At 43.8% G+C, this 23,166-nt stretch overlaps 1 protein-coding gene across 1 annotated transcript; it reads right to left on the reverse strand.

Annotated features, from left to right (window-relative positions):
* Window positions 1–920: 920 nt before the first annotated feature.
* Window positions 921–15,887, reverse strand: LOC141175713 (microtubule-associated serine/threonine-protein kinase 3-like). Its single transcript, XM_073659632.1, has 16 exons — window positions 15,870–15,887; window positions 15,270–15,371; window positions 14,599–14,684; window positions 13,097–13,305; window positions 6,239–6,377; window positions 6,016–6,148; window positions 4,141–4,306; window positions 3,928–4,026; window positions 3,551–3,709; window positions 3,312–3,400; window positions 3,123–3,214; window positions 2,663–2,736; window positions 2,282–2,374; window positions 1,918–2,010; window positions 1,554–1,646; window positions 921–1,327 (listed from the first exon to the last, which is right to left on the reverse strand). The coding sequence occupies exons 1-16, from the start codon at window positions 15,885–15,887 to the stop codon at window positions 1,230–1,232; spliced, it is 1,743 nt and encodes a 580-aa protein (XP_073515733.1). The 3' UTR covers window positions 921–1,229.
* Between the last annotated feature and the right edge of the window lie 7,279 nt (window positions 15,888–23,166).

Genomic DNA, 23,166 nt, shown 5'->3' on the forward strand with positions numbered 1-23,166 from the left:
TTTTTAACTGCATCTAGCCATCTAGCCCAGGAAATACTTTGTGCCTAGTAGCAGTGTCTGCTAGTCAGCGGATTATCCCAGCTGTTAAGCAAGCTACACCACCTGTAGTTTGGACACTTAATTTTTTCAAAGGAAATGGTTCGGGCCCCCGGGACACTCGGTGAAGAGCATCGGGGAGGCACCCCAAGGCACAGGGGCTGGGACTGGCGGTAGGACGCCTTGCGGTGGACAGCCGAGCTCGATCCTTATAAAAGCTTTTTAACTGCAGCAGTTTTAGTGGACGCTATTGGAGCTGGAATTCCCGCGGCTGCTGGCATGAGACTTGCCCTCCAATAGATCCTTGTAAATGGATTTAAAGTGTATTCATTCAAATTACAGAGACAATTTAAATTAAAAAGCTTAGAGCTGCCTCCACCGCAGGGGGGCTCGCTCGACCCACCAGTGGACAGGCACCAGTATTGGGAGAGGGGGGCTGGCCGTCAGGGTTCACCGCGGCTCTGGCACAAACCCGGCGACACGGAGGTGGCACGGGCAGGAACGGACTGGCCGTGTCGGCTTCGCACTTTTTTGGTTTTAGAAGGGCATGACATGCCTATATCTGTGTCTCCCCCTCCTTTTACTCCTCCACCTCTTTTCTTTTCGCATGACTATATGTACTTGTCACTTTTCCATGTGTTAGTTGTGTCTTCTGAGCAGTTTGTCAGCTTTTGGACACCTTTGAAGGTGTTTTCTATGTGTTTCTATGTGTTTTAGTTTGCCTGCCATTGGTTTTAACGGTGTTCGAAGGTGTTCGACGAACCGAACCGAACTCGAACACTACGGGGGTGGCTCAACACTAGCTGCAATTAATCAGTTACAATTAGTCAGTTACAATTAGTTGTGAGTTTAAGATGAAAAGGAATCAGCGCAACAGCAACAGCTTTTAGTTATTATGTTTTAATTGATAATAGGATACAAGGTTAAGGGATGAACAAAACCAGGAACATTATCAATGGACAAAATCATAGTCATGAAGACAGCCGAAGTCAGATACCGGGTGATCAGTAAAAGCCAAGTCAGGCGAGCAGCATGAATACCGCGGAGCCCGGTGACAGAGGCAAAACATGTCCGGGTAAAGATGTTCAAGTCAGAAGGCCACAGGAAGCTGGTGAAGGTCCTTCTATACAGGTCCAGCAGTGATGGTAGATCTGCTGGACTTCAGGGCGCTGGATGCCGAGGTTTCCCGTCTTTTAGATGATTCTGGGGGAACGGTGACAACATGGAAGTACACAAGCAGCCCTGGATAATCCACGCCGGCAGGATGATATCAAGCGGCGGAAGATGGAACCTATGAAAAGAGATGTAACATCATTGTAAGTAAGGGGACTTCATATTAGAGGACACTACTGTGGTGTCACTGTGACAGGACGGTAGAGGAGTCTTATCCACACTGAGGTGCGGGATCATTGTCAGCCATCATACATGTGACAATCCCACCACTGACAGATGAGATCTGCTCCTCATGAATTATTCTCACTGACATCACACAACATGGAGCCTATTCTCACACTTACCTCGTCTCCTTCCCCTCTTTTCTTCAATTTCTGAGGTTTGTTGCTCTATACTCAGATTTATTGCAGATTTTATTTCCTCATTAGCTGGAATTTCTGATCAGAAAGTGAAAAAAAAAATCCACAGTAACAATATATCCTTTGGGAACTGCTTTGTATCTATAATGTAAGTGATGTGGCTCCATATGACATGATACTACTGTGCGGTCACAGTGGCCGGACGGTAGAGGAGTCTTATCCACACTGAGGTGCGGGATCATCGTCAGCCATCATACATGTGACAATTCAATCACTGACAGACGACATCTGCTCCACATGAATTATTCTCCCTGACATCACACAACATGGAGCCTATTCTCACACTTACCTCGTCTCCTTCCCCTCTTTTCTTCAATTTCTGAGGTTTGTTGCTCTATACTCAGATTTATTGCAGATTTTATTTCCTCATTAGCTGGAATTTCTGATCAAAAAGTAAAAAAAAAAATCCACAGTAACAATATATCCTTTGGGAACTGCTTTGTATCTATAATGTAAGTGATGTGGCTCCATATGACATGATACTACTGTGCGGTCACAGTGGCCGGACGGTAGAGGAGTCTTATCCACACTGAGGTGCGGGATCATCGTCAGCCATCATACATGTGACAATTCAATCACTGACAGATGACATCAGCTCCACATGAATTATTCTCCCTGACATCACACAATATGGAGCTGATTCTCACACTTACCTCGTCTCTTTTCCACCTTTTCTTTGTTTTTTGAGGTTTGTTGCTCTATAAGTAAATATAGCGAAGATTTTCTTTTCTCGTGAGATGGAAATCCTGATCAGAAAATGTAAAAAAGTCAGTAACAATATATTCTTATAGGATCTACTTTGTATCTTTCCTGTGTATAGGAGAATTATTCTAGTCCTGTCGCCTATAGATCTGGTAATCTGGAAACCCTGTACAAAATTAGGGAAATAGAGATGCAGTATGGGCCTATGGGCAACATCATTGGGATCCATGACACATGCAGAACATAGGAGAACAATAGAAGAAAAACCATGTGGAAAGATTTCAGCCTTGAAGTAAACATTCTAATTTTTCGTGCTGTAGACATGTACATACCCGATAATGGGGACGAGGACGGCAAGCTGCTAATAGCATCGTCTCTATTACATACGGGAAAAGATCCTTTCTGCCTGTTTTGAAGAAGATAAACGTGTAAAGAAGGGGTTGCCTCACTAGAATAACACCGATTATAAAAGACCTATTAGGATATGAGAGTCATAGTAGGCAAGGTTTCCTGCTCTAAACTACCTACTATAGAGCGAAGCAAAAATGAATTGCTAAGAATGGCATGTAGTAGTACTACATCTCTCCTACAGTGTGGGCAGCAGTAAAAAAGCAACACTGGCTGTACATATGGGTTATTATCACCAGCGGTTTCAGTAGCCAAAGGCACAATGACCACTAACCATGGGTTGATGGATGCTGCATTTGATATTATGGTACTTATGTAACATATTTGGGGTCGTGCACATGTATCAGCCTGGAGCTCCCAGTAATGACCCTATAAACTACTAACATTTCTGAGATGTTTTCACTGGATGTTGGGGTACACTCTGTAGGGGACTTGGGATCCTCATCGTTGATCGTACTGGTAGCGGTGGTAGAGAGCTAAATGTGGACAAAAAGAAGATATGAAATACTTTTTTTTATACTTTTATAGGTCTTTTTTTGTAACATATTTTGCATTTATTGATCTCATACTTACTTTAGAAAACCATTCAGAAGATGATATAAAATTTTGGAAAGCAAGACACTCATGCTCTGAGATCAGATGTTTGATTATATCAGAGAAATCTACAAGACATAGATAATGAAGTATTATTAGAGGTTGTCAATATAACACAGTCACCATTTATCACTAATATTATTGGGAAACAATTGTCTCATATTATGGAAGACGAGACAAACAGACGTTTAGTCTAGATGACGTCTTTTTCTACTTACTGAAAGAGGAGCTTGAACTGATAGAGGAGCTTGTACTGTTAGAGGAGCTTGTGTCCATGTCTGACACAAGCTGAGAAACGTACTCTGTCTTCTGACTTCCAAGGTTGTCAAAGTCTAAGTCACTTAGGAATGGATGACCCTTGATCTCAAATGCTCCTGCTGGAGAATACAAAATAAAAGTGTTGCAGATATTGTCACAGACTGCTCCATATCTGAACAGTTTAACTTAATCTGAACTAATGACATAACTGAGCCACCCATGAGAGAAATAGACTGAAATAGAGAAATGGAGAACTAGAAATGGATGAGCTGATAGAGGAGTGCTGATACTCATGGACATGAGCGATATGTCCTAGGTGTAGTAAGTAAATTGTTACCTGTCCCAAGTCTATGTGCAGGATTTTTTCTGAGCAGTTTGGTGATGAGATTCTGAGCAAGAAAGGGAGGAACGGGATAACGATCCCAAACTACGTCTCCTGTTATATAGAAAATGACAGAAAAAAAACTCTTTATTGAACTGTAAGATAAAGCAAAGGAAATAACTAAACCAATGTAACCAATAAAAGCAATGATCGGATTATTCTACTTACCAGAGACAACATTTTTATAAAGCTCAGTTCGGGAATCCCCATAAAATGGTACAAATCCCACAAGAAATTCATATAGTATGATCCCCAATGACCACCAGTCAATAGGTCTTCCATAGCCATTTTTCAGGATGACCTCTGGGGCTAGGTAACTTGGGGTGCCACAGGACTGTAAATCAACAAAAGAAAGAGATGAGATTGATGATAGCATTATTTTAACATGTTCTCGCCATGAAAACGCAATGACAGAAGATGAAATATCAGTGGAAAAGTTCTCTAGTAGGACTGAATGAAAATATTAGCTATGCACCTTTTCTCTGATCATCTGCCTTCTGCACCTGCTTATCACATTACTTTGTTATATGTGACCATGATTATACCGTCCTAACAGGTTCTATGGATATTCTTTGTTTATTATTATTCTTTTATATGGTTTTAATTTATGTTTTTTGTGTTGTCTAGGATCTTGCTTTGTTTTTGTATGCTTTTTCACACTATGAATTGGGACAGTCTCAGTGGATCGAATTAACTACACAATACAGAGCGTGAAAACCTACGGCTATGAGATGCTAACCGCTCACTTGGGATAATGCCGTCTATTTTGTTGTCTTAATATATCAATTAGTCATGTATTTTATTTTATGACATAAAATATGGATCCTGCATGATCTTTATATAGATGTATATCTGTGGTATGTGATACTTTGTAATCTGTGGATGATATATGGCCATCACTAAGGAAAATATATATATAAATTGATGTAGATCTATTAGGTTGATGTTCTCCCTCTATGCTATAATTGGTAATACTATTTTGTGTTCCAACTCCTTGGGGCCACTACAGTGACTTTATGCTACCATACCATACCATGTATATCCTTTTATGGTCATGCTGTGGATGTGCGGTCTAATGTAATTTATATGTTCTGATAGATACTTGTTTTCATATTGTCCCAAATCATAGCATATATATGTGTTGTTTTATTCCTGTATATATTCTGTGAACTGACCTTGCACGCATGCGCACTATGGACTCTAGACGCTGACCGGCTCTCCGCGTCTCTGGTGCCTTCCGGCGTCGGGTCACGTGTGGCCTGCCGCCGTTTGTCATGTGACGCGGACGCCGTTTGGCGTCGCGATCTCCATGGTGACGCATGCGTCACTTCCGGTCACTTCCGGTTTTCGGCACTGCGGTATGCCGATATAAAGTGGATCCTCCACACATGTCTTCAAGCCCCCTGACGAAGGGACATCCGAAACGCACGTCGGGGCTCCTGCTCCACGTGTGTAGCCTGTCCTCTGCCCCTGTGCCCTGACTGTCTGCTCACAGATCTCCCCTTGCTTTCCATTGGTATGTATAGTGGGGCTTCTATGGCTGTATATGAGATTACTACATGAATAATACTATTGTTATGTCTAAGGGCACATGATTACTTTCTAATAGACACCTACTGATTGTACTTTTGAATATGGGGCTGTGATAGTGACTATCTATTTTGCAATTTTGTAACTATACAATGATATATTTAACACGTGGATTGTGGTTTTTGTCCATGGTATTTGTATTTTACCCCTTTTTGCTACTATGTGTTTAATAAATTTTTGATACATTTATATATCTATGGCTTTTTGATCGTTTATTTTTCTCCTTGTTTCTAACATATGTTTTGCTTACGATTTAGCCTATTATATGTCCACATCCTAGTAGTCCTGGATATGAAAATACTTATTGAGCATAATATTGATGACTCCCATATGGGACATAAACTACTGCTACGTCCATGAACTGTATGTATTAGAAATGAAGAATGTAGAGAAGAAGCAAAAGTGTGATGAGATTTGTAAAGAACAAGCTGGGTTTCTGTAAGTGATGCCGACCTCATCGTCCAGGAACTCTCTGGCGATGTCCCCTGCTAATTGCTTGTAGATGTTGGTTTTTGGTATCATGACACCAACTTTTGAAATCCCAAAATCGGTAACTTTAATGTGTCCAGAAGATGTTATCAGGAGGCTGTGAACGAAAAGATGGTTTTAGCCTCACAGGCCATGTGATAATAAATGATCATTTTCCTTCCCTTATTATACTAAAAAGGGCGCTTACTTGCTTGGCTTCAGGTCTCTGTGCACCACACCACAGCTGTGCAGGTATTCCACAGCAAGAACCGCTTCTGCAAAGTACAAGCGGGCCAAGGGGACAGATAAAGGACCACTGGTGTTTAGAAGGGTCCGACAGTCTCCACCTATAGAAAAAAAGGAAATATGACAGGTGAGGGGTTTATAAAGCAATTCACCATGATGTATAATAAGAAGTGAGCAGAGATATTGTTCAGGAGAGAATGTATACACATATAATGTCTAGTGCACGTAATATTAGTCTAAAGTAAGGGGAGCCAGGCCACAGCCCCCTACTCGAAATGATGGCGCCCACAGTCCCTCCACTCAATATAATGTCCCCACTCAGTAGGATGGCCCTCATAGCCCCTCACACAGAATTTGGACCCTAACACAGAATGAGGACCCCTACACAAAATAAGGACCTCCACAGCACACTACTCAGAATTATTATGGCCCTTATCAACCCCACTATGGGCGTACCCACCGTGGGCCAGTGGGGGGCAGCTGCCCCCCCACTAAAAGCAGACACACAAGCCGCACACCAGGGCCGGCGTCAGCACCCGGCGCACCCAGGCAAACGCCGTGGCCCTGAGCAGGCGGGGGGGCCCCTCACCATCAGCGCCCGCTCCCCCCCGCTTGCTCAGGGCCCCGGCACCCAGCACAATGCTTACCCCTCCCCGTGCCTCCGCAGCAGCTCCTGAATCCTCCGCGGCTGCTGCACTATGACGTCTCAGGTCAGAGGGCGCGGTGACGTCTTTACACCGCGCTTTCTCCTGAGCAGTCACAGCGTTGAGTGGGATGAGGCCGGCGACGCTGGAGTCCGGAGCAGCGGCAGAAGGTGAGATGTAAGGTGAGTATTGGATTTTTTTTTTTATTATATGGAGGCCTGTGGCAATATAAGGGAGCGGGGTGAGGTGGGGTGTGTGACATCCTGCATGGGGCATTATAAGGGGGGGGGGTGTGACATCCTGCATGGGGCATTATAAGGGGGGGTGACATCCTGCATGGGGCATTATAAGGGGGGGTGACATCCTGCATGGGGCATTATAAGGGGGGGTGACATCCTGCATGGGGCATTATAAGGGGGGTGTGACATCCTGCATGGGGTATTATAAGGGAGGGGGGTGTGACATCCTGCATGGGGCATTATAAGGGAGGGGGAATGTGACATCCTGCATGGGGCATTATAAATAAGGGGGGTGTCATCCTGCAAGGGGCATTATAAGGTGGGGTGACATCCTACGTGGGGCATTATATGGGGGGGAACAGCCTGCATGGGGCATTATGTGGGGGGAACAGCCTGCGTGGGGCATTATGTGGGGGGAACAGCCTGCGTGGGGCATTATTCGGGGGGGGACAGCCTGCATGAGGCATTATGTGTGGGGAACAGCCTGCATGGAGCATTATATGGGGGCCAGTATCCTGTATGGAGCATTATATGGGAGCCAGTATTCTGTATAGAGCGTTATATGGGGGCCAGTATTTTGTATGGAGCGTTATATGGGGGCCAGTATCCTGTATGGAGCATTATATGGGAGCCAGTATTCTGTATAGAGCGTTATATGGGGGCCAGTATCCTGCATGGAGGGTTATATGGGGGCCAGTATCCTGCATGGAAGGTTATATTGGGGCCAGTATCCTGTATGGAGCATTATATGGGAGCCAGTATTCTGTATAGAGCGTTATATGGGGGCCAGTATCCTGTATGGAGCATTATATGGGGGTAAGTATTCCGTATGGAGCATTTTATGGGCGCCAGTATACTATGTGGAGCGATTTGCCGGTTTCTAAGCTATTGTGGAATTTACAATAGATATCACTCATGTAATGTAAGAAGTGAAATCTTTGCATTGTACTATATGTATATTTCTCTTCGGTATCTGTGACCATGGCTTGTCCCCCCCCTAGTTTTGATCCTGGGTACGCCCATGAACCCCACCACTCAGTATTATGGCCCTCACCAGCTCTCCAATCAGTGTCATGGACCCCACCAGCTCCACCCACCACTATTATGGCCCCCACCAGCCCCACCACTCAGTATTATGCCCTCACCAGCCTTCCATCAGTATCATGGCCCACACCAGCCCCCAAATCAGTATCATGGCCCAAACCAGCTCCCCAAATCAGTATGATTGGGCGGCTGGAGGGAGCCATTCAGTATTATGGCCCCTAAAAATACTGACATTAAAAAAAACACTACTCAGCTCGCCCTGTTCCCCCAGCATGCTGCTCTGGTCTGTGCAGTGGGAGTACTGAGACTCCACACTACTGGTTTGAGGCTGTGATGACTTTGTGGCTGCAGGGCACAGAATCACCAGCACAGGCTGAAGGGTGGATCAGGAGCTTTCGGCTCCCTCATCCACCATTCTATTCAACCGTATCCACACTCTGAGGATACGGATACCGCTGAAATTGTGATGACAGGAGGAGGGATGGGGCCCAGTACCTAGTGGCGCTGGGCCCCCTTAGACTCATGGGTCCCATGGTATATATTTTTCACTGCTTGTGTGATCTGTCCTGAAAACTGCATTATATCTCCATGCAATGCTCTGCAGCCTATCAATTTCTGGTATATATTTTTCACTGCTTGTGTGATCTGTCCTGAAAACTGCATTATATCTCCATGCAATGCTCTGCAGCCTATCAATTTCTGGTATATATTTTTCACTGCTTGTGTGATCTGTCCTGAAAACTGCATTATATCTCCATGCAATGCTCTGCAGCCTATCAATTTCTGGTATATATTTTTTCACTCCTCTAGCTTTTTTATTCCATGATACTTAAAGGTCATCACACTTACTTTAAGAGTTTATGATCCATGCCGAGTTTACTAGTCTGTTTTTTTTTTTTTTTTTTTCCCTGCACTTTATGGTCTCCTGTTGTCTTTTAAGCTAGTGATTGATTGTTAATGAGTTAAATCTGTGCAGATCTAAGCAGATACGTCCCTATATATTGAGACTTAGTTAAGGGGAGGCATTTATGCTGGGGCATTTATGCATACTTTATCGAAGTGCCATAATTTAGCAAAGTGCCCTGGCAGTTAGAAAATGGCAGTTGGACAGGGCTGGAGACAGGTAAGACATGCAAGACAATTAAACAAACTTGCTTCCAGGTCATCTTTTTGGCAAACAGTATTCACCATTTGTATCTGTGCCATTTATACTCTGGTTGCTACAATCATCCACATTCACCGTTCACCCACAAATGCGGCACACTTCATCCATATTAATCCCTCACTCCTCTCTTCTCCTATGTACAGTTGTCATGCTCTCTTCACAATGTTATACCACGCAGATCCATTCATTCCCACCATACAACGCAGGAAACGCTCTCACAAATCACTCAATCATCTGCTCACTCTCTGTATCTTCCTTCTATTAGTCGCAGGTGATATTTCTCCCAACCCAGGACCCTCCAGTAATAATAACACTAACTCTTTCCCTGTTACATTCAGAAACCCTGCTAATCTCATTAATATTCCCTGCATATCTTCTGTCTCATTCAACTGTGCCCTTTGGAATGCACGCTCAGCTTGTAATAAACTCTCTTACATCCATGACTTTTTCCTCTCTAATTCCCTCAACCTTCTGGCTCTCACTGAAACCTGGATCCAGCAGTCGGACACCACCGCCGCTGCAGCTCTCTCCTATGGTGGCCTACATTTCTCTCATACCCCGCGACCTGACAACAGATCAGGTGGAGGTGTTGGTCTGCTTCTTTCAACAAAATGTACTTTTCAGGTTATCCCCCCTGTACCCTCCCTTATCTTCCCGTCCTTTGAAGCCCACACAGTCAGACTCTACCGGCCCTTCTCCCTGCGAGTGGCGGTTGTCTATCGCCCCCCAGGTCCCCTCCGTCAATTCCTGGATCACTTTGCTGCCTGGCTTACAAATTTTCTATCCTGCGACATCCCCACGATAATCATGGGAGACTTTAACATCCCAATTGGCGATCCTCTTTCCCCATCTGCCACGCATCTTTTATCATTAACCTCCTCCTTCGGCCTTTCACAGCTTGCTAATTCTCCTACACATGAGGACGGGAACACATTGGACCTGATCTTCTCCCGGCTTTGCTCAGTACATGACTTTACTAACTCTCCCCTTCCACTCTCTGACCATAATCTTCTTTCATTCTCTGTCAAGAACTGTGACTCTACTCAAGACACTCCCACCGTCCACACTTATAGAAATTTACGCGCCATTAACACCCAGAAATTTATAAAAAGGTTGCAATCATCATTGGCCCCAATCTCCTCCCTCTCATGTCCCGAATCTGCATTGAAGCATTATAACAAAATAATGCTATGCGCCCTGGATGAAGCCGCACCTCCTACACAAAGAACAATTCGGCATAGACGGCGACAACCCTGGCACACGCCTCAAACACGTCTTCTCCAGAGGTACTCCAGGTGCGCTGAACGGCTGTGGAGAAAATCAAATCTGCCCGAAGATTTCCTCCACTATAAATTTATGCTGAAAACATATAACTCTGCCCTTCACCTCTCCAAACAAACCTACTTTAACAACCTCATCATCTCACTTTCCAATAATCCTAAACGACTCTTTGACACGTTTCATTCTCTCCTCAATCAAACAGCACAGGCCCCGACCACCGACCTCAGCGCTGACGATCTGGCTAACTATTTCAAAGAAAAAATTGACCATATCCGACAGGAAATTTTCTCCCAATCCCCAAATGTTATGCATGCTCCCCCCCGCCACATTGTATCTTGCTCATTTTCTGACTTCGAACCAGTCACGGAAGATGAAGTGATCAGGCTCCTTGCATCTTCTCGCCCTACCACCTGCACCAGCGACCCTATTCCCTCACATCTCCTTCAGTCCCTTGCTCCAGCTGTCACCTCTCACCTAACTAAAATTTTCAACCTTTCCCTCTCATCTGGTATCTTTCCCTCTTCTTTTAAACACGCCAGCATACAACCATTACTTAAAAAACCATCCCTTGACCAGAACTGCACGGCCAACTACAGACCTGTTTCCAATCTTCCCTTTATCTCTAAACTCCTGGAACGCCTGGTCCACTCCCGTCTAATCCGCTATCTCTCAGACAACTCTCTTCTTGACCCTTTACAATCTGGTTTCCGCTCTTTACATTCTACTGAAACTGCCCTCACTAAAGTCTCTAATGATCTACTAACAGCTAAATCTAATGGTCACTGCTCCCTGCTGATTCTCCTGGATCTCTCTGCAGCATTCGACACTGTGGATCACCAGCTCCTCCTCACTATGCTCCGCACTATTGGCCTCAAGGACACGGTTCTCTCCTGGTTCTCCTCTTATCTCTCTGACCGCTCCTTCTCTGTGTCTTTTGCCGGCTCCTCCTCCTCCCTACTTCCTCTTACTGTCGGGGTTCCTCAAGGATCAGTCCTAGGCCCCCTTCTTTTCTCCTTATACACCGCTCCTATTGGACAAACAATCAGTAGATTCGGTTTTCAGTACCATCTCTATGCTGATGACACCCAATTATACACCTCTGCTCCGGACATCACCCCTGCATTACTACAAAAGACCAGTGATTGTCTTTCTGCTGTGTCTAACATTATGTCCTCCCTCTACCTAAAACTGAATCTGTCAAAAACTGAACTACTCGTCTTTCCTCCCTCCATTAATCTACCTGTGCCCGATATTGCCATCTCCGTTTGTGGCTCAACCATTACTCCCCAGCTACAAGCCCGCTGTCTTGGGGTCATTTTTGATTCAGATCTTTCTTTCACTCCTCACATCAAATCACTCGCTCGTTCATGTCATCTACACCTCAAAAACATCTCAAGAATCAGGACTTTTCTCACCTTTGACTCGGCAAAAACTCTTACTGTCGCTCTTATTCATTCTCGTCTTGACTATTGCAACGCTCTACTAATCGGTCTCCCTCTTACTAAACTCTCCCCTCTCCAATCCGTCCTGAACGCAGCAGCCAGGATCATATTCCTCGCCAACCGCTACTCAGATGCCTCTTCCCTGTGCCAGTCATTGCATTGGTTGCCCATCCAATATAGAGTTCGTTTTAAACTTATCATGCTTACCCACAAAGCGCTCCATGCTTCAGTACCCCCCTACATCTCCTCCCTTGTCTCAGTCTACCACCCTACACGTGCCCTCCGTTCTGCAAATGACTTGAAACTAAAATCCTCCATAATCCGAACTTCCCACTCCCGTCTCCAAGATTTCTCGCGTGCTGCGCCAATTCTCTGGAATGCACTACCCAGGACAGTTCGATTAATTCCCAATACCCACAGTTTCAAGCGAACCCTAAAAACACATTTCTTTAGACTGGCGTATCACCTAAACACACTCTGTCCATCCCAGCTTTCCCCCATATTAAAATCTTCTTCAACTTCGGGTTCAAACCAACCATGCACATAAAAGCCTCTGTCAGGACTGCACACATACTGGCTGGCGACCAGTCCATGTATTATTATTTATCCTATTCAGTATATCAAGGCTGCATTATACAATATATGTACTTTTTACCTTTTGTGTCTCCCCCACTTCCTCATAGACTGTAAGCTCGCGAGCAGGGCCCTCACTCCGTTCGATATGAGATATGCTTATTCTGTATTGTCTGTATAAGTCCCCCCTAAAATTTGTAAAGTGCTGCGGAATATGTTGGCGCTATAAAAATAAACTATTATTATTATTATTATTATTATATAGCAGCCCTGCACACAGATTAATACATTATCAGGCATCTTGGTAAAATATAAGCTCTAGTAAATGCTCTGTGGGGATGTAACCAACCACTTGGACAAATCCTAATTCTATGAGCGGTGATAAGATGTCAGCAGACATGGGTTGAGTATAATACAATGTACGCGTCCTACCTCCTACATACTCCATGACCATACACAGGTGAGATCTCGTAGGGAAGGAGCAGAGCATGGAGACCACAAAGGGACAATCAGCGAATGTCAGGATGTCCCTCTCCTGAAAGGCCCATTCCACCTTTTTAGGAGTATTCAGTTTCCACTTGTCCATTTTCTTCATTGCAAAGACCTGGTGTGAGTCTTTATGGTTCGCTAAGTAGATGGACCTGGAGGGAAGGAGAATCCATGGGTTATATTGAATCCTTATGAACAGTCCATCTATAGAAGTCTTTCTATGATCTTTTGTACTAATTCTCGAAGTCCGGCCGTCACTGGAAATACATTTCTAGAAATGCATAAAATAGCTCTACATAGATCACCTACGGGAGGTCGGCACATCGCTAGATCTGTCCGAGTCCTCACCCAGGTCACATTAGAGATGAGAGAATCTATTCAGATTCTTCTTGGGCAGATTCGCTATATTTCACCAACAGATACAATTCTGTCCAAGTAAAATTAGTCTAAATTGAAATTCCTCCAATTGTGGTAAGAATAAGTTGATTATGCTCCTCCCGTACCCCAAGACATCATAAATGGAGGGGAAGAAAGTAGTTAAATAATAATGGAAGACATTGTACCCCCCTGTCCTAGGCGCTCACCTGTCCATCACTGCAGTCCTCCGTGCCAGTCTTTGGTTGTTCTGGCGCCCCCTTCTGGTGCTGAGGCCAGTGATTGGACTCACATGGTCATGGTGGAGGATGTGGGTGCAGAAGTCATTGACGTCAGTATCGTGTCAATCCTCACGTGACCGTGTGCAGCCAATTACTCTTATCAGCTCCATAATGGAGCCGCCCCGAAAAAAACTAAGTGCAGCGAGGAGGAGGACAGGGAAGCTGTGGAGGAGGAGGCAGCACAAGAACAGATGAGGGGCTAGGACAGGGGAATGGAAGAGATTAGATTATTTTATCCCTTTCCTTAAGGGTTTGTGCCCATATTAAGTGTTTACAGCAGACATTTCTGCACCATATTTGCATCTCTTGACAGGAAAAATGCTGCTTTAAATCGCTGCGTTTTGACACTTTTTTTCCTGCGTTTTTGAGCAGATTTTCTCCCCCTCATTATTATGTGTGAAATCTGCAGAGAAAATGCTGACAGAATTGCTATAAATCTGCTGCTAATCTACAAGGATAAATAGGCCTCGTGCACACAAGACTTCAGGAACGTCACTCACTTTCCTGGCATCAGGAAATGCCGCAGGTTCTGTGAAAAAATCTGAGCAGAAAAAAACACAATAAAAATGCGAGAAATCTGCAATGTGTGCACAGGCCCTTACAATCTGATCTGTTACAGATCAGTTTGCTCAACTGTGTATAACGGACCTGAATAGTGAGAAATAGATGTGAGCAGTGATGTGCGCTCCGATCATGTCCCTATGATAACACTGCAGGGCAGAGCACAGAGGCTGAAGCCTTGTCATAGGGAACCCTGAGAAATGTGGATTATGCCAACAGAAATCTCACCCAGAAGCTCCGCTGCCGATCAGTTTGGATGTTTGGAAGTCGCTCATACGCGGCTTTCTCGCCGGGATCAATGATTCCATCACACTCTATAAAAAGATAAGAAATGATATTCAGATAAAAAGCTGCAGGAATAAAGTGTAACTTGTGATAACTTTTCTCAGAAACTTCTCTCACTTAGTTGGATTAAGATAAATTAAGATTGAAAAATCAAACGTTCAGTGTAAACTTTGACTTTTCTGCACTGTGATACCCCAGAGCTGTGCTACCTGCATTCTTTATATCATGAGTACAGCTTGCACTCCATGCACTACAGTATTGGGTGGACTTGCTTTACACTGCAGTTCCTCTCCACAAGAGCAGATTGCTGTAGAAGAGACTTGTGTGCATGACATTTCTGTAATATGGCCTATTATCTCAGCGGCAGCATTTACAAGCAGGAAGACTGTGATAATAGTGATAGACAGAAGCGGTAATCCAGACTTCCCAGCACTGAGCTGTGACTCCATCAGCAGAATACAGACTGTCCTCACAGGCGAGGGAGCAGCAGGGACTGGCGGCCATCCATCTGCCAGGAGGCCGGGAACATCTCCCACCAGATCTGATCTCTGACTGCTGATCTGGAGAAGGACAGGAAACAAGGACGTGTGATAGAGAAGATGGCGGCTCCTTACCAGGCCTTCCGGGGAGCGGGCCCGACCTTCCAGGACACACAGGACTTTTTCAGCGAGTCCTTTAATAAAAGACAAATCGCCATGTTGAAATCTTTTTTCAGCCTATAAAGAAGAAAAGAAACAAAAATGAAAATCCTGAGATGAGAGCGGTCAGAATAGAGGCGGCCATTGTATGTGCCATCTGCTCCTCTGTCTGCAGATACAATGACTCCATATCTGAGGACTCATCTTCTATAATATAACCCGGGATGTGTCCTTCTGCCCGAAGCCTCTATAGACCCCTGCGCAGTGTGGCCGGAGACAGAAAGACCCCTCCACATCCCAGACAGGGAGGAGGACTGTGCTGCTGGAGATGGCGGTATGCGTAGGCGCTGAGCACAGACCGCCATGTCCTGCGCCATAAGCACATACCGCCTGGCGCCAGCACCACATGCTGTCATCTCTGGAGAGGCCGGGGGAGCAGCGTGGCGCCAGAATCAATGCCTGCGCAGAGCGCCATATTCAGTGCCACTTTATTAAAGACAAATCTGCAGACTGTATTGAATACATCGCACATTTGTCTTCAATAAAATGGCGCTGGAGTCAGTGTATACCGCATACCGTGCTATCCAACGCCATTTTATTGAAGACACTGCATTGAAGACACTGTATATGTGAATTCGCAAACACAGTGTCTTAAAATAAATGGCGCCGGAAATGTACCAATAAAAATGCTTGCTACCCGGGCATAGAACAGGTTCAATAGCTAGTGTTTTATATTGGAGTAAAGAAAAACTTCTATCCCACTATTATTATCTATTATTATGGAGAAGATTTGTGCGGAGCGTCCGCCACTTACCTGCTGTAGTAATGTTCTGATGTTTTGAGGTAAATCCGTCAGATACTCTGACGTTAGATGACCTTGGTAGTATTTGGTCAGGCAGTCATTTACTAGCTCCATCACCAGCCGGTGAGTGAAGCTGAGGACGCCATCAGGAGGTAGAAGCGCAGTGTCAGGGCGATTGTTGATAAGAATCCCCATTAGTGCTTCTACCTGAAGATTATCCAGAAGTAATTCAGCCATAGCGAAAAACTGCAAGTGCGATCAGTCACTATAGAATAGCGAGAAACTGCAAGTGCGCTCAATCTCTATGAAGCCAACAAAGGCACTTGTGACCCTGTGTACATTCTATAAGTAGTGGCTGTGAGCAGTGATGTCATAATGGCCGACCATCATCAGTGATGTCATCATGGAATCTTGTGATAGAATGTTAACGGTCGGCTCTGCACAAATAGATGCTGCCTAGCAATAGTGAAAGTGGAAACACCATAGAATGAATTACATCTCCATGTTATTATGGCCATTCTCTTTTTATTTCCAGCTAGAACACAACCAGGATAAGGGGATCTTCACACTTTTGCATTTTTGCAGCATTTTTTTCTACTCTAAAAGTGGTAGCAGGAAAAACACTGCGTACAATACTCGCGTTTTTGCAGTGTTTTTAATTGTTTTGTTTTCATTCATTTGAATGGGTGAAAAATGCTGCAAAACCCCTGAAAGAATTTACAAGCTGTAGATTTAAAAAGCGCAGGAAAAAATGCAATGTGTGACTGAGAGTTTAGAACTTTCATTCTCTAAGCTGGTGCTGTAAATTGCAAGAAAAAAAGAGGCTGAAGTGCGGTTTTTCTCCCTACACTACCTAATACACAAGCAAATCTCTCCCTGACGCAGCATTCGCTCTCCCTACACTGTCTGATGCGGAGTGACTGTGACGAGCATGGCCCGGTCTGTTATAGACCTGATGACGCTGTGCGGCCAGCCAATCACTGTAATGCCACAACCAACATGGCTGCCGCATTACAGTGAGTGGCAGGCAATCCCTGCATGTTGATTGGCTCTGTAAAGAGGGAGGGGACCGGAGCATCGGCCCAAGCATCTCGCAAGTACTCGGCGAGCTCCGGCATCTGGAGTACTGAGATGCTCGGGCGAGTACTTGTGAGTATGCTCGCTCATCACTACACACTATGTGTCAGAGTTTGCTTGGTAGATCCTCTATACCTATTGAAAATAAAACTAATTGTGGAGTAAGTGGGATAAAAACATGCGTTAATTTAAAGAAGAGATCTTGTAGATCTATCCACATCTCCCTCAAAACAGGACAATTCCAAAACATATGAGATCTCTCCCAATCTCTCCACAGTTCCTCCAGCCGAGGGGAGAAGGAGCAGGGTAGATTACACGGAGTTTCTGCAGAGTATAATACCTCCTTATATATACTGTGTGATGCGTTTCTTGTAGTGTTGCACAAGATGCGTTGGCATATGTGATGTGGAGCTTATTAAAGATGGTCATTACCAAACTTCAAATCTAACTCCTTCTCCCGAGCTCGTATGTTTCATCCTTTACCCAAAGAGGAATCTTCATTGAATTGTTGGTAGATTTTCTTTGTTTCCCAGAAAAGTGCAGGTGAAGGATTATTTAGTAGATTAGTAATTGTTAGAGGGAATTTACATGAGATCCCTTTTTTTTTTAAGAAAAGAGTTAATGACTTGCCAGTTACCAAGTTCTTTATCCGAGATCTCAAATTCCTGTTGTAAGTTTTGGAAGGGAATTAGTGAGTCACCCATGACACCGTCCTTTACATTACTGAGAACTTGTTTTTTCCATGATGAAAGTTTTAATTTAGGGATGAATATTTCTAATACCACTAAAGGTATAGTATGTAATTGGGAAACAATGTGTTCTTTTTTTGGACATTTCTTGAAGTTGTTTCCACCCCATTATGGTTGATTTCAGAAGTGGTCTTTAGGAAGGGGGAGAGATTTATCAATCAGATGGGCTATAATTAATGCCGGAAGAGGTTTATCCTCAATAAGGGACTTTTCCATTGAGACCCAAGCAGATTTTTCATTCTCATTTGTCCATTTTTGACTCCGTTTAATAACACTTGCTAGGTAACAGCCGTGTAAGTTTGGCAGACTGAATCCGCCTCTTTTCCCCCCTTAACTAATATAGACCTTGCTACTCCAGGTTTCTTATTGTTCCAGGTGAATCTTACTAATTGAGTTTGTCGTGTCTGAAACCACATTTTAGGAATAAATATTGGAATGGCTCTCAGTACAGACAATCGTTTGGGGAGGGCTATTGTTTTGTAGGAAATGATTTTGCCTATCCAGGAAAGTTCAACCTTAGAAATATTTAATAAATCAGATTGAATCGTTTTCTGGATATTGGAGAGATTTTCTTCCATCAAATGTGAAAAGGGGGAGGTCAGTTGGATTCTAAGATCAGAAAGTTTCCCCTCTCCCCATTTAAAGGAAAATCCTCTCTTCGTGATATTTTATAAGTCTTCATCTATTTTGACTTTAAGTATCTGAGAATTCGTTTCCTTAATCTTCTATAGGGAGATCTTTGAAGAGAAATCTACAGTATCTAATACATATCTAACTGAATTTCGAGGGTCTGTTACAGAGAGTAAGACGTCATCGGCACAAAGTCTTATTTTATATTGTTTTGAGCTTAAACACCTGTAATTTTTCCATTCCTCCTTATACTCTCCGCTAACGGCTCAATAAACATTGTGAAAAAGGTCGGTGATGATGGGCGACCTTGCCTGCTTCCATCAGTCAAACTAAAGTGGCTGGACAAGATGTTATTAACAAAAATTCCTGCAGATGGTGAGGAGTATAATCCAGTAATTAAATTAAATATATGACCCTTAACCCCTTTACCCCCGAGGGTGGTTTGCACGTTAATGACCGGGCCAATTTTTACAATTCTGACCACTGTCCCTTTATGAGCTGATTACTCTGGAGCTTCACCGGATCCCCCTGATTCTGAGACTGTTTTTTTCGTGACATATTGTCCTTCATGATTGTGGTAACATTTCTTCGATATCACTTGCATTTATTTGTGAAAAAAACGGAAATTTGGCAAAAATTTAGAAAATTTTGCAATTTTCAACATCTGAATTGTCATGCCCTTAAATCAAAGAGATATGTCACACAAAAGAGTTACTAAATAACATTTCCCACATGTCTACTTTACATCAGCACAATTTTGGAACCAAAATTTTTTTTTTGTTAGGGAGCTATAAGGGTTAAAAGTTGACCAGAGATTTCTCATTTTTCCAACAAAATTTACAAAACCATTTTTTTAGGGACCACATCACATTTGAAATCACTTTGAGGGGTCTATATGACAGAGAATACCCAAAAGTGACACCAGTCTAAAAACTGCACCCCTCAATATGCTCAAAACCACATTCAAGCAGTTTATTAACCCTTCATGTGCTTCATTTTTGGAATGTTGAAGTAAAAAATGAACATTTAACTTTTTTCACAAAAATGTTAATTTAGACCCCAATTTTTTTATTTTTCAAGGGTAACGGGAACAAATGGACCCCAGAATTTGTTGTCCAATTTCTCCTGAGCACGCCAATACCCCATATGGGGGGGCAAACCACTGTTTGGGCGCACGGCAGGGCTCGGAAGGGAAGGAGCGCCATTAGAGTTTTTGAATGTAAAATTTGCTTGAATAATTAGCGGACGCCATGTTGCATTTGGAGAGCTTCTGATGCGCCTAAACAGTGGAAACCCCCACAAGTCAGACCATTTTGGAAACTAGCCCCCTCAAGGATTTTATCAAGGGGTATAGTGAACATTTTGAACCCAGAGGTACGACACAGAATTTGATAACATTAGGTCATCATACTGAATAAGTTGTCATTAGTCTTGAGAGCAAGTGCTCGCTCCTTGAGTTTGCATCGGGTACTCCGGTATGCACCATGTATCGCGGGTGCTGGAGTGACATGCTCGAGTCCTCGCCCACATGTTTCACGGTTATTAGACACCCGAAAAAAACAATATGCAGGGATCGCTCGTGCATGGCAGGCAATCCCTGCAAGTTTTTTTTGGCTGTATAACAGCTGCAAAACATATGAGGAGGAGACTCCAGCATCCGCAATACTCGGTGCATACCCGATGCAAACTCAAATAGCGAGCACTTGCGCTCACTAGTCACCATATTGTCGGCATTTTTTTTCTTTACTTTTGAAAAAATCCCAATCCTAACCCCAACCCTAACTCCAACTCTAACACAACCCTAACCGTAGCACAACCCGAACCCTAGAGCTCCCTGCAAATAGTATCAGGTGTCAGCTGTGACAATCAGCTGACACCCGGCAGCGATTGCCCTGCACCGCTTGTGTGCAGGCGCGATCGCCATATGACCTAATAGTACGTCATTGGTCCAATCGGCCCAGGTCACCATGACGTACTATTAGGTCACACATCAGAAAGGGGTTAAAACCAAATTTTCGAAGAACTTTAAGTAGGAAACCCCAATGGACCCTATCGAACGCTTTCTCAGCGTCGAGGGCTAGGAATAATGAAGGTGTCTGTTTCTTCTCCATGAAAGACAAAAGATTCAATGTCTTCCTTGTAGCATCCGTGGTATGGCTACCGGTAATAAACCCTACTTGGTCTTGATGTATTAGGTTAGGAAGGATCTTCTGAATTCTAGTACCTATTGTTTTTAACAAGATCTTTGTGTTTGAACTTTCTAATGAAATTGGACAATAGTTTGCTACATCTTGAAGATCACCTGTACCCTTTGGTATCATAGCAATGATGGCTTCTAACATTTCTTTAGGAAGAACCCCGTCCTTAAATACCTGATTAACTAACTTTGTCAAATATGGGACTAATTGTTGGGCATGTAGTGTTAGAACCCTCCTGTTAGTTCTTTTTCTATTTTGCTGGTCACATGACTTTCTGCCTATATAATCCAGCTCCGCCCTTCTGGCCTTGCTGGACTTCAGTGTTTCATTTACTCTTAAGCTAGCCAGGTGCCTTGTATCTTACTCTGTAGTTTGCTTGGTCTTTTGACCACTTGTACTTTTTGTTTGTTTGTCTTTGCTCTGCTACAATTTCTGCTAGGAGGTGTCCAACTATATCCCAGTCCTTAGTTCTTGTAGGGACCCCTCCCTTATATCTATAGGTCTGCATTCAGACTAGCCGAGGACTTAGGCGGGTCTGTTCACAAGGAACAGGTCCCCCGCTGCATTGTAGGGAATCAGCTTAGTCCTATTGTAGGGACAGTTTTCCTATCTTTCCTTAGTGCTTGTAGCAGTTCATAACAGTAAGTCCAGCCCAAAATAAAACACTCTAAGGAAAGAAATCCTGATTTCAGCATGGTGTCCGTCCAGGATTTGGCTCATCGCCTGCAGGGATTGTCTTTGGAGGTGGCCGAGCTCCAGCAACACGTGAGTAGCTGTCTTGGAGCGCATTTTGTCGAACCGAAGGTAGGACTGCCAGATTTTTTTATGGTAAACGGCAAGATTTTTTTCCCTTTAAAAACGCTTGTTTATTATATTTTCGTTTAAGACCCAGATCCTCTGGGAATGAATCACAGCGCATTGGGTTTATAATGTCACTTTTGCACAAAGAACCACAGGGATGGGCCTTTTCTCTACAACCTAATGATCCGTGTTTTAGATCTGTGGAAGATTTTTTTTCTGCTATGGGGTTGTTGTATGATGATCCTGATCGAGTCTCATCTGCTGAAACTGAATTAAGACGTTTGAAGCAGGGATCAGGTGATGTGGAAAATTATTGTACATACTTCAGAAGATGGTCTGCTGAAGTGGAATGGAATGACTCGGCATTAAAATGTCTGTTTCTTGCTGGTCTAGGTGAAAGGGTTAAGGATCTGCTGATTGCCTTCCCAAAACCTGGAACCTTGCAGGAGGCAATGCAATTAGCTATACGTGTGGACAGGAGACTGCGTGCTAGGATTAATGAAGAGAAATCTACTGCTATGGCAGCTCCTAGTTTTCAGAGGGTCTGCTCGGAAGGTGGAGAACCAATGTAGATTGGGGCGATGTCACCCCACTCTCAGGAAAAAGACCGCAGGTTTACTAAGGGATTGTGTTTTTATTGCGGTAAATCTGACCACTTTATTAAGAACTGTGTGCTTCGTTTGAACAAAGAAAAAAAAAAAGAGGTCAGTTACGCCCGTATAGCTTGTTTAAACTCAAAAGGAGTATTTCTTTCTGGAAGCACCTCATTCCAGGAGGAGTTGATTGAATTTCGGGTATTTGTGGATTGTGGTTCTACACTCAATGTGATTGATGGGGGATTTTTGGAAAAATTTAAATTAGAATCCAAACTTTCGTCATCTCCTATTTCTGTGGTTGCTGTTGATGGCTCTCCCTTGAAATGTGTTACTCACAAGGTTTTTGAATTTCCCCTCACCATTAATGGTATTCACCAAGAGAATTTGGATTTGGCGGTATTAAATAATTTGCCTTCTCCAGTGGTTTTGGGGTTACCTTGGTTAAAATTGCACAATCCTGTACTGGACTGGTCTACCCATGAAATTAAGTCTTGGAGTCCTAAGTGTCATGATAAATGTTGTAACGGTCGCATTGCTGCTGTGGAAAAAGGGGAATTACCTGTACCTATTCAGGATTTTTGGAAGGTTTTTTCAGAGGAGGAGTCGTAAACTTTACCTCCTCATAGGGACTATGATTGCACCATTGAGTTTGTTCCGGGTGCTACTCTTCCCAAAAGTCGCTTATTTAATCTTACTATTCCTGAGAGGAAGGCCTTGGAGGAATACATACAGACAAGCTTGGCCGCCGGTCACATTAGACCTTCTAAGTCTCCTGTGGCTGTTGGATTTTTTATTGTAAAAAAAAAAGGACGGCGGTTTACGTCCATGTCTGGACTTTTGCGAAATTAATAAAATTACCGTACGCAATTCCTACCCATTGCCGTTAATTCCTGATTTGTTTAACCAGTTAGTGGGGGCCAAGTGGTTGTTTGTGCCCTGGACCTTTAGGAGAGATTTGTTTGTGGAGTGTCATGAGTCTCGGTTGGCAGGTCCCAGGAATTTCGGAGACTAAGAGACTTG

Source organism: Phyllobates terribilis, unplaced genomic scaffold (genome assembly GCF_046119375.1).
Source record: "Phyllobates terribilis strain yellow unplaced genomic scaffold, ASM4611937v1 Scaffold_14__1_contigs__length_39327217, whole genome shotgun sequence".
Lineage (NCBI taxonomy): Eukaryota > Metazoa > Chordata > Amphibia > Anura > Dendrobatidae > Phyllobates > Phyllobates terribilis.